General features: G+C 34.0%; 1 protein-coding gene across 9 annotated transcripts in view; it reads left to right on the forward strand.

Annotated features, from left to right (window-relative positions):
* Positions 1-12044, forward strand: part of Lrrc7 (leucine rich repeat containing 7) — a 516598-nt gene that overhangs the window by 366779 nt on the left and 137775 nt on the right. For all 9 annotated transcript variants that reach the window (XM_021731075.3, XM_040288837.2, XM_021731076.3 and 6 more), the window contains 2 exons: positions 3523-3667; positions 9800-9872. In XM_021731075.3, the coding sequence (XP_021586750.2) occupies positions 3523-3667; positions 9800-9872 (218 nt within the window). The remainder of the gene's footprint in view (positions 1-3522; positions 3668-9799; positions 9873-12044) is intronic.

The following is a 12044-nucleotide window of genomic DNA, read 5'->3' on the forward strand; positions in this document are numbered from 1 at the left end:
AGAACGCAGCCTGCAACTTATATTTACATAACAGAATGATTAATTATAAATATTTAGTATCATGGACGCGAAAAAGTACATTCACTTTTTGCTTAATTCATAATGCCTTGAGTTAATACATATTTGGAAGTATGGACTTATTTATTTGTCTATTTATTTATTTATCATCATTGTTATTTATCTTACTGTTTATTTATTATTTATTTATTTATTGTTTGATTATTCATTTTTAATCTCTTACTGTTTATAATTGATAAACTAAATTTTATCAAAGCTATGTATTTATGGACAAAACAGTATATGTAGGTTTCGATCATAACTCTGGTCTCAGGCACCCACAGTTATGATTTTTCTACTCAGTTTTTCATAAATCAAAGAGGCAACTAGATAATACTCAAATTTTTTTCTTCTATGTGGCAATATCTTATGACCATCATTTTAAGGTTAATTAACCAAAATATGACTAAACAATGTATTGAATCTATATTTATTTTCAAACTCTAGTATCTTCTTCAACCTATGGTTTCCACTCTTTCCCTTTTCTGTCCAGTGCTCGCCTACAAACCCTTCGACACCCAAAGACATACGATCAACACCCTCAAGGACTCTGAGACATTATTCTCAAAGCCCTTTTCACCAGGCTTTAAATGCTTTTGTAAGGTCTTTGAAAGTGCAGGTTGAGAAAGACTCAGAAGTAAACACCAAAGCATTCCTTTTCTTCCAAAAAGAATGTTCAGAAAGTACACTGAAAAAAAAATATTGACTTGTGCTTGAGATAATGAGATAGCAATGAAAGAAACTTCAAGGATGAAAGAAATGTTTTTATGATAAAGGAACAAAAAAGGAAAAACACACATACGCATACAACATCCTTTTATTGCTTAATAAAAGGCAAGAGTGGGTTAAGGGAACATAATGATTTCTTGGGGTGCAAAATCATTTGTGACAGTTTTTTTCTAAGTGACGTATTTCTCAGTCATGGAAAAAACTCAACCCTTTGGTCTGACTCTCTAAGTACTCTCTTTCCATGACCACTTAGGGAGATGAGGAAGGGGACTGGAGATATGTATTGGGTTAATTAGGGACATGGTAGTCAGGAACTGCTGGTGTAATGGAGTGGTCTTTGCAGTTTGTAAGCTGATAAAGTGACAAAAGTAGGCTGATTGTGATTCAGTAGGTATGGAGTGGGCACAAGATTGTACTTTTTTGACAAGATCCCAAGTGAGGTCAGTGCTGCTGGTCTGCAATACACAATTTGACTCACAAGAATATTAATTAGTAAGACAATAAAAATGTATTTAAAATATATATATATGTAAAATATTTAGTACAGTGTCAGACGTGTGCTTGTGTGTACATATGTTTGCTTATCTATACTCTGTCAAATAAGTAGAGATGATATAGTAAAGTGTATGTGGGTAGATCACATAGATGAACTATTATGCTTCTGAAATGTGTAGGACACTTATTTGCAAAATATACCCTAAAGTAAAGAAAAATAAAGACTTTCATCCTGCTCTCACTCCTATAGTCCATGTCTGAGCTAAGTGATTATGCTTTGTTCATTGTCCATGGTATGAGTGATTTCTTCCATCCCCAGCAATCAGTTAGCAACCCAGTCATTCCACTTCTAAATTTTACTTGAGCCCATCCTTCTTCATCCTCACTCCTATTTCCTTAAGAACTAAACTACTAAACAACTAAGCTGCTTTTATACAGTAGTCTTTCCATATCTGCTGGAGATTGGTTCCAGGATAGCCCTTACCCTGGGATACCTAAATCCACAAATGTTCAAATCTCTTATATAAAATAGTATAATATTTTCATATTACCTATTCCTTTCATATAGTTTAAACCATCTAAATTATTTTTAATGCCTGATGCAATACAAATGCTAGGTAAATACTGTACTGTTTAAAGACTAATGACAAGGAAAAACCCAGTACATCTGTAGTACAGATGCAATGTTTCTGAATATTTTGACTCATGGCTGCTTGTGGATATTGTAGGCTGACAGCATAGTACTTCCAATGGCTCCTAACTACAGTCACATATGTGCCTTTGTGAAGGTTTCCTGAAGTTATTTTTTTCAAGCATTAATCCAATGATGTAGTTCCTCATCTCACAAGTTTTTGAATAGCTTTCCTGCCTGTAAGACAGAGTTCTCATCCCCACATGACATGCAATGTCTTTTACCAGCTGGCTCCCTCTATAAGCCCAACTTTATCACAAATTCCAGTCACTTTGAATTTCTCACTCTTTCTCAAGCAGGCAATGCTTTCTCACACTTCTCTGTGCATGTACATGCTGTTCTCTCTCCTAGGATTCTTCTTTCTTGACAAGCAGTGTCTGCCAGACAATTTGCAACCCTTCCCCTGTTCTTTTGTAGCATTCTCTACGTGCTTTGTATTGTATCTATCACAGGGTATTATATTTATGAATTTATCCAAATGTTTCTTTCACTACTATGAACTCCTCAAGGATGGAGAATTTGTCTTCATCCTGACAAGTTTGTCCCCATACCTAACTGTCTGACTCATGATTTTCTCCGGTGTAAAGCATAGGTTCATAGTAGATCCTCAAAAGCAACTGCCAAATCAACAAAATATTGAATCTGATTAGTAGAATAAAGTCAAAAATCACAATTTTAAATATCCCTCATGCATTTTAAATTTTAAGGATCATTATATCAACACCATTTCAGTGGCAACATTAGTTATATTGTTCAGAAATAAGTTTGAGATTATTGCTGTTTTAACAATTGCATTGATGTATATTATGTGTTTTAACTGTTTCATTGAGATATAATTCCATATCTTACACAATTTAGTTGTTTTTAGCATGCTCACATGATTATCAAACATCAGCACATTGAATTTTAGAATATTTTCATCACTCCTGAAAGAAACTGATTCCATCAGAAGTCATTCCCATACCACCTCCACCCAATCCCTAATAACCCTACTCCACTTTCTGTCTCTTGTTTGTTGTAATTATTTAATATAAATGGAATCGTTATAATATGTGTTCTCTGTGATAGGTACCTTTTGAGGTTCAACCACTCTGTAGCATGTATCAATACTTCACTTATTGTTAGTGCCAAAAAAATTCCATTTTATGGATAAACCACATTTTGTTTATCCATTCATCATTTCATGTACAATTTGATTGTCACTCCTTTAGGCCATTGTGCCTAATGCATCCGTGAGCATTTTTGTAAGGTTTTGTATGTACATTCATGTTTTTGTTCTCAGGTATATATGTAGAGATTGTGGGTCATATGAAAATTCAATGTTTAACATTTTGAGAAACTGTCAAACTGTTTTTTCCAAGTGGATACAACATTTTCCATTCCTATTTAAAATGTATGGGGGTTGATTACAATATTTCTGTATCTTTGCCAACACCTATTATTGTTGTGGTTGATTTTAAAATTAGTTTTGCCAGAGTATGGTTTTGACAATTTTAAAATGTTTTGTGAAAGTTTCTCAACTAACCCTGAGTTTATGCAATGTCATCAAGTCTATAGGGAAGTTAAAGATGTTGGTATACCTGGATATGTCAAAAAACAGAATAGAAACCGTTGACATGGATATTTCTGGATGTGAAGCCCTTGAGGACCTCTTATTATCATCGAATATGTTGCAACAGTTACCTGACTCAATAGGTGAGAATATAATATTTTCTCATGAATATTTATGTCAAATGTACACTTTTCTTTTTTTGACAGTACAGTTTGTTTACTGATGTAGGCAATATACTGTTAGCCTGATATTAATAAATTAACAAATTCACCATACAGGAGTATAAAATAGCATTTTACAAATATCTCAGAATGTGAACTCTAGTTGTCCAATTCAAGGAGTCTTTCCTATTTAAAAATGAACCTACAGAATTGGCATGCTTCAAAACTTGGAAAATCTCCTAAGCTGTAAAATTTTATAAGAAGTAAATATTATAAATTTAGAGTAATTTGATAATTATGGATAATTATCCTTATATCACTATAGTTTTACAGTAGCTTCTATACACAGGGTGTGGCTATGTTATACTTTTATGCCTTTGGAACACTGTTGTAATATAGAAATAGCAAAAATATATAGATATAAAATGTTTTCTTGTTCTAAAAAAGGGTACAGTGTCTTTAGTATATTGTTAAGGTTATTAGGGGCAGATGGTTTGTCCATAAGAATATAGAAACACTCAATCCTTTTTTGTTTATAAATTTTTGTGTGGGTAGAGTTATGAAAGACTAATTTGAATAATGAGTAAACCTTTTGTATAAATATCTTGCAGTTGTTATTTATGAGAATGAGGGAGGTAACCATCAAATTACTTAATTCTGGATCTAACTTCTTTGGAATAGATGTGTCATATGTGCTGGAATTTAATAATGCTTCTAAAAGTAGTCCCAGCTTAAGTAGGGACTTGAAGGCATTTCCCCACATTTTTCTTCAGCATCTTATTACTAATTTCATTCGCACCTTTCCTTCAGGCTGATGGAAACATTTGTTATAGCACAATCCTAGTCTAGCTTTTCCTTTTATTCTTTCTATATTTGCTGACTTTTTGATTTACATATCACATATTTTAAAACAGTGTTTCTCCAACTTGTCTGATCATTAAAAAGTTAACTGAGGGGTTCATTAAACCCTTTCCCATTTCCATTTCCAGTCTCTCCAGCTTTAAAATTCTGGTTCAGAAAGTCTGTCATAGGCCGTCTGATCTATGTTTTTATTAAAGATCCTGGATGAAACTTGTGATCAGATATGTCTCGGAAATACTGGTTTTTGTTGTTACAGTTAGGAGGTATAATGGTTGAGAAGAGCAACCTTTGGTCAAGATGACTGAATGACATGGAGTATCACTTTAAACCCCTGCTATACTATCACTATTCTGCCCCACTTCAAATACATAGGAACTTATTTTTGCTCTTTACTGCCTCTTAAGTGCTGAGAATTGTGCTGATATAAGGTATGTCTTTCTTAAATAATTAGTAAAGAAAAGAACTGATCCATGCTAAAGAAGAACAAATGCCTGCCCAAGCCTGATATAAAAAAAAAAAAAAATGCAGGGCTGGGGATGTGGCTCAAGCGGTAGCACGCTCCCCTGGCATGCATGCGGCCCCGGTTAGATCCTCAGCACCACATACAAACAAAGATGTTGTGTCTGCCAAAAACTAAAAAATAAATATTAAAAAATTCCCTCTCTCTCTCTCTCTCTCTCTCTCTCTCTCTCTCTCTTAAAAAAAAATGCAGTGATGACCCAAGGAAATAGATGGGTTAATCTCAATGTATCTACTTAAATAGAAATGGAATCTATAACTTCTTAACCAGCAGAGGAGGGACAAAGGGAGAAAAGAAATATTCACACAGAAAAAGAAAGAAGAATAACTTTTTTAAAAATCATGGAAAACATAAAATTGAAATCAGATTTTTTTATCTTAAACCTCAACAAATATAATGAATTAAGCTTGTTTTAAAAATCAATATTTCATACAATATGTATTTCAGTTCAACTATATTCTGATTATGAGAACCATCTAAAACAAAACACACAAAATTTGATTTTAAGACAGTGGTAGAAAATGAAACATTATTAACATGATATGATTATTTGCTCCCTTTAAGAAAGCAGACTAGGAATCCGGCTTTCTGAGCTGAGAAAAGCAGCTTGTATGAGTAATGAAGAATATTTGGCTAGACACTGGGCTGGGATAAAGCAGATGAAGGCAGGCACGTGGTATGACAGTTGACGCCTTCAGTTCATATCTGAATGGGTCTTGTGATTCCATTACAGAAACTTGCCCCTCAAACTGTCTTTGGACCCTATTGAAACTGCAGGGGAAGTTGTACTTGAACATCTGCAGCATTGCCACAGTACCTGATTATAGATGTAGAAAGGCTGATTTTCCTCAGAGAATTCCCTTCTTAGCCAAGAGAAATATCTGGACGGGACACTGAGTGTTCTGTTCTGTGGCTCTAGAATAATTCATAGATGCAAATTGCATCTTGTCTTGCTTATTTGGGTAGAAATCATCTACTGAACTACCAACATTTAAAAGAATAAAAGATAAGAATTTTCATAATATAAAGAAATAACACAGAAAATAAAATCTTTCCTTCTAGCAGGCCTGTGTCCTTCTGCAGCTGTGGGATGTTTGAATAGAATGACAGACAACAAGCCCAGTATGCTTAATCCCCTTTCTTGTACTGGATCCAGGGAAAATGAAGAGTACTTTTTTCCTCTTCTAGGTAGAGAGTTTCAATAATCAGCTTCTTTGGATAATAGAGAAACTGAATAAAGGAGAACATAATTTTTCACTTTTCAAAATAATTTATCTTAGTCACTTAGCAATTAAGGCTTTGTAACTCAGATTATCTGGTTCAAATTCTAGTATTTCTTCCTCACTAGCTGTGCGACCTTAGACAAGTTACATAATTTCTCTGTGTGTCAGTTTCATAATCTATTAAGTGAGAGTAGTGGTACAACTTGAATAATGATATTATTTTGAGGAAAGAATTAATTAATATATGTAAGTTTGGTCAGAACAGTCCTTGTCATAGTAAGTACCTATCAATTTCAGCTACTATAATAACATAATAATTATTATCATCTTAGATTTTAAGAGTGCATAAATATTTGCTTTCAACTTTCTATAACGTGTATAAATGCCAAGTGAATATAAACTGTTTTAATAACAAATCATATAAAGGTTGAATACATCAATACTATTTATATATTTATATATAAGAGTAGCTAAAATTGCAGTGATAGTCCACCTTTTCATCCAGAAGTTCATAACTGGAATATAAGATAAAGGGATAATTGAGGGAGGTTTCAAGTACAGAGAGGAATAGGATAAAATAACTTTAATTCGCATGGAGTAGAAGAAAGTACAAGAAGATATAATATGAAAGTGAAATACAATACACTGACAAGTTATATGGCACCTATGTATGATATATCAAAATGCATAAATGCATTCTACTGTCATGTATAATTAATTAAAACAAATTTTAAAATCAAAAAAAAAAAAAAAGAAAATGAAATACAGGAATAATCTGGCAGAAAAATACATGAGCAATGAGTGAGACTGGTGCCCATGATCAGATTCCCAGGGAAGTTCTAGAATCAGTCCAACAGTGTGTCCCTGTGGATGGCCCAGGAGTGTTAAAGCCACATCACAAATAAGAGAGGTTCCTATAAATCTAGAGAGGTGGAACTAAGCGGGGAGGTCCAACTTGCTTCAAATTGTAAATCTGCAGAAGCTTCTGGTCAGAGCCCTTACTCCAATCTTCAGAAAAATCGGTTGCACCAACATTTGGCCTTAGTCCCTGACCTGCCTCAGAGTTTGTCACCATGACTCTAGATCAGTTGGCTGCGGGATCTTCTTAAAGAGCTTAGTGACCTAATTATGTGGCCTTTGTTTGGCCTTATATAACCCATCCCGTAGCCTCTGATGACCCATCCAGTGATGTCAAGACTGTGGCCCTCCTCTAGCATCACTCATAGGCAGGAGCAATAATCTATCTGATCAGGGTTACCAACTCATAAAAATTTAACTGTAATTCATAGTCCCATGTTTACTTTCCACAACTGATAAAAGAGCTCAGGTGTTCTCTTATATTTACAAAGTTGGTATTTTATCATATGCACTAGGAGAAGCTGAATGATTCAATCACCTTTTGAACATAAATGAATACAGCAGTGGGGTGTTCAAACTTCAGAGATAAATTACCACCATATGAATTGTCCTCTTTCCCAGGTGCAGTTGCTTTCGAGTTGATGTTATTAAGCTCCAAATTCTGTGGATATTTTCTCACAGTAGACTGATAGTGGTAACATTTCTCTCTCTCCAGGGAGAGAAAGTCTCTGCTTCTGAAGAAAATGTAATTTAGTATACTGAAATTTAAAGTGAAACACAGCTTTATTTCAGTTATATGACTTACTCTTGCCTTTAAAGAATCCTCAAAAAACTTGAGAGGGGATAGATATGACCTAAAAGCATGTTCACAAACTATAGTTCTTCAAGATATTCTATATGTGGGCTGGAGAAATAGCTCAGTTGGTAGAGTACTTGCCTTGCATGTACAAAGGCTCTGGGTTCAATCCCCAGCAACACCAAAAAAAAAAAAAAAAAAAAAACATATTCTAACCACACACATACACACACACACACACACACACTCTACAATAACTTTGGAAAGTCATGTTGTTGAATGAGCATATCAAGAGCTCTTTTCCTCCTTAAACAAAGCCATATGATTTTGTTTAATTTAGCATTTCTCAAAATATATTTGACCATGGAACTTAATGTAGTTCAGAACAAAGTATCTTCCGGACACAGTAATCTATTGTATATAGGTGTAGCTCCAATTTAAAACAAAACCTGGGGCTGGGGATGTGGCTCAAGCGGTAGCGCGCTTGCCTAGCATGCATGCAACCTGGGTTCAATCCTCAGCACCACATATAAACAAAGATGTTGTGTCTGCCGAAAACTAAAAAAATAAATAAATATTTTAAAAATTCTCTCTCTCTCTCTCACTCTCTCTCTCTCTCTTTTAAAAAAAACAGAGTTGGAGAATATCATGCTAAGCAAAATAAGCCAATCTCAAAAACCCAGGGCCGAATGTTTTCTCTGATAAGTGGATGCTAATCCATAATGCAGGGGAGGGGCATGGAATGAATAGAGGAACTTTTGATGGGGCAAAGAGGAAGGAGGGGGAGGAGGCATGAAGGTAGGAAAGATGGTGGAGACATGGACATCATTACCCTCGATACATGTATGATTACACAAATGGTGTGACTTTTTTCAGAGAAGTGAAAAATTCTGCTGCCTTTATGTACAATGAATCAAAGAGCTTTCTGCTGTCATGTATAACTGATTAGAACTAATTTTAAAAAGCACTTATAAAAGTATATTTAAAAGTATATTTAAAAGTATATTTGAAATTGAGATGTGTGTAAAATTATAAATTAGGATATAATATTTTAAATATTAAACCAAAAATTAAAATGATATTAAATAGATTTCTAGTTGTTTTATTATTATTATGTAACTTAATTTAACAAAACAGGATTAGAAATGTGGCATTATTATCTATGTTTATTCTTGTTTTGTGCATGATTATATGTAGACTAAGACATTATTAAACTCAGCAAGTCTGGAGACCTTAAATCAGAGAGTGAAAGATAAATAGTTGTAACTTCAGTTCCTGGCTGGTTCTGTTGGCATATTAAAATAATGAGATTTGAGTTTAAAAATGCTCCAAGTCCAGGATTTATGATATCAAGCAGAATATGAAGTCATATGGTATCATTTTCCAAGTCCTTCATTGTGAGCACTGCATTGCAGTGCCTTAGTATGCATTCATGGGTTATTAGGCTTTATTCAGACGTGTGTTCAATCTGCATCATAACATGGATGTTAGTTATTAGTATTTATTAGTAAATTAAATATTAAATAATAGCAGGCTTGAAACATTTCAACTTATCCATTTGATGAAGAATAGGATGGGGAAATGTAGTAGTGGTATCTGTATCAATACAATGTATATAGAGCTTTCGGTTTTGTTTACTGCATCAATGTTCTTGAACTCCTATAAGTGAATTTTTCAAAAGACATTCAAAAGTATACAACAAACAAATACTGTATCAATTTATGGTTTTATAGAAGCAGAATGCAGCCAGTTAGCATGCCAATCATTTATCACAAGTGATTCCTTTGATTTCTTTTATGTGACATTTCCTGTCATAAATACGCTGATGTATTAATAAACCTTATTCTCTGTTTTAGGACTGTTGAAAAAACTGACTACTCTAAAAGTAGATGACAATCAACTTACAATGCTGCCCAATACAATCGGAAAGTAAGTGCCAATGTTTCATACCAGTCAGCCTGTCTAAAGCCAGAAATGAAAGGATATATTGACTTTTCTGCTACAAACATTTTCTACTATAGATACCAATAATCTTATTCCTATTTCAATTTCTTCTGGATTAATTTTATTTAATATATATATATCTTAATTTAATTTTATATTTGAACATTGCATTGGCATTCATCTATGTAATATCATGAGAAACGTTCAGCCATAAATCTTTCACAGCAAAACAATTAACCAGACCTTCAATTATACTCTTAATGGTATTTTCCAGCTAGAATTTATTTGCTATTTTCAAATGACTAGCAGTTGTAAACTCACTTGGGTATTTCTTGCAAAATTAGATCAATTTTTCTAAGGTGCTACAGTATATATATGTTGCCATTATACTGTTTTTAATATTTGATATGTATCAAAGCATATAGTGTTTTTATAAGCAAAAAGAGAAGCATCTGCTTAGCTAACAATTTTTAAAACTTCAAGATGAAAATCCAACATTGTCTTTTAAGGATAAAATGTGGTCCATTTATTTTATAGAAATTCATTTCTAACTTTCTATTGCTGTTAACATTTGGTTCACAATTCTTTAAGAAATATTTATGCTCAATGCTTCACTGAAATGCTTTTCTCTGTGAAATGAGGAATCTCAGGAGAAGAAGCTTTTATCCTGAGATTACTAAGGCAATGTTATCAGGATCTTGTCCCATATCTCATTGTGAAGAATTATATAAATTCTTTATTAAACAAATTTGAATATACTAGGCAAGAAAAAGCCTCACTTTTTAAAAACAGCTTTTTTGTATATGATTGATAGCCAACTGTAAATATTCAATTCTCTAATTTGACAAGTTTTGACATAGTTATAAAATCTTAGATCCATCCCTACCATAACCAAAGATAGCAAGAATGTCCCTCACCGCTCCCCTCCCCTGTTCCTAGCAAGGGCACTGGAAACCATGGATCTGAAAAACTTCACTTTTAAAAAGTAGAATAGTTTAGCAAAATTCAAATTCAAATGTTCAGACTTTGGAAAGTAGAAAAAGTCTCAACCATTCCTGATATTGTAATACCACACCATACAATATGATTCTGTCTATAGTTTTTCTTTCATTTTTTCTAGTGCAAAGAAAACATTATTTATGGGGGAGGGGAGGTACTCAAAGGTAATTATCCTTATAAGACTGATGTTTTTCAAAAATTCTTCCTAATTATACTCTCTTAGATACTACTCTTTCATCATTGAGTCAATGCTCAGTGGAAACTGAATTCAACCTCATCTATTCCTGCTAAGGTCATGATGGATGTTTTGCCATTTGTGTTCACATTTCTTACATAGACCAAGTACCACAATGAAGAGGTTTATAACCTAAAAATCAGCAAAGAAAAGTTGTTTTTTCGGTAGGAAGTGGAACCTTGACTGGGTCTTCCTAAGAACTAACTTTTGTCAAGAGATGTTCAGCCAGACTGTGGCCCTCTTTACAACCTCCCAGAGACAAACAGCTTTTTCTGGAGTCCCACAGGTCTTAGCCCATGACTGACATTGTAGATATGTCTTTTGAGCTCCTATCACACATGAGTATGAATTCCTGCCTCTGCCCTTCACCGGCTACACCTCATGCCAGACTAGTTTTGGGAACAGGCAATCTACAGCTCTGTCTCTTTCCTGCAGCCACATAGGTTGCCATAGCCTGGCTCTGCACACACTCTAAGCCAGTCTTATGTCACCACTAATATCTTGTCTTTGACCCTTGCAGTCCTCTTGGTAGTTGACTTAGAAACTTGGAGAAAGCTGAATTGTTCAACTAGTCATTTGATATAAGCTTTAATACCACTAAGTTCAAAAGGAACAGATTTAGAGACCTCACTTGGCTGTCAGCAGCTTTCAATTACTTGAACACAAGGCAATTCAGAAAATCAGGGTGAGTGGCTGGAAATTAGAGCATCTATCTGTGCTGAGAAGGCAGAACAGTGAACCTTCATATTGAAAGCAACTCGTTCTAATTAAACTCTCAAATGTCACAAAGCAAAAAAAAAAAAAACAAAACAAAACATACTTATGTTGGATAAAAGAAGCAATATTTAAAAGAGCTGGAATCTGTCCAGCATTGAAAGACCAAAAGAACTTAATGGAGTTTCATAGGGGTTGAGGGAGGCATA

The sequence above is a fragment of the Ictidomys tridecemlineatus genome, chromosome 11 (genome assembly GCF_052094955.1).
Source record: "Ictidomys tridecemlineatus isolate mIctTri1 chromosome 11, mIctTri1.hap1, whole genome shotgun sequence".
NCBI lineage: Eukaryota > Metazoa > Chordata > Mammalia > Rodentia > Sciuridae > Ictidomys > Ictidomys tridecemlineatus.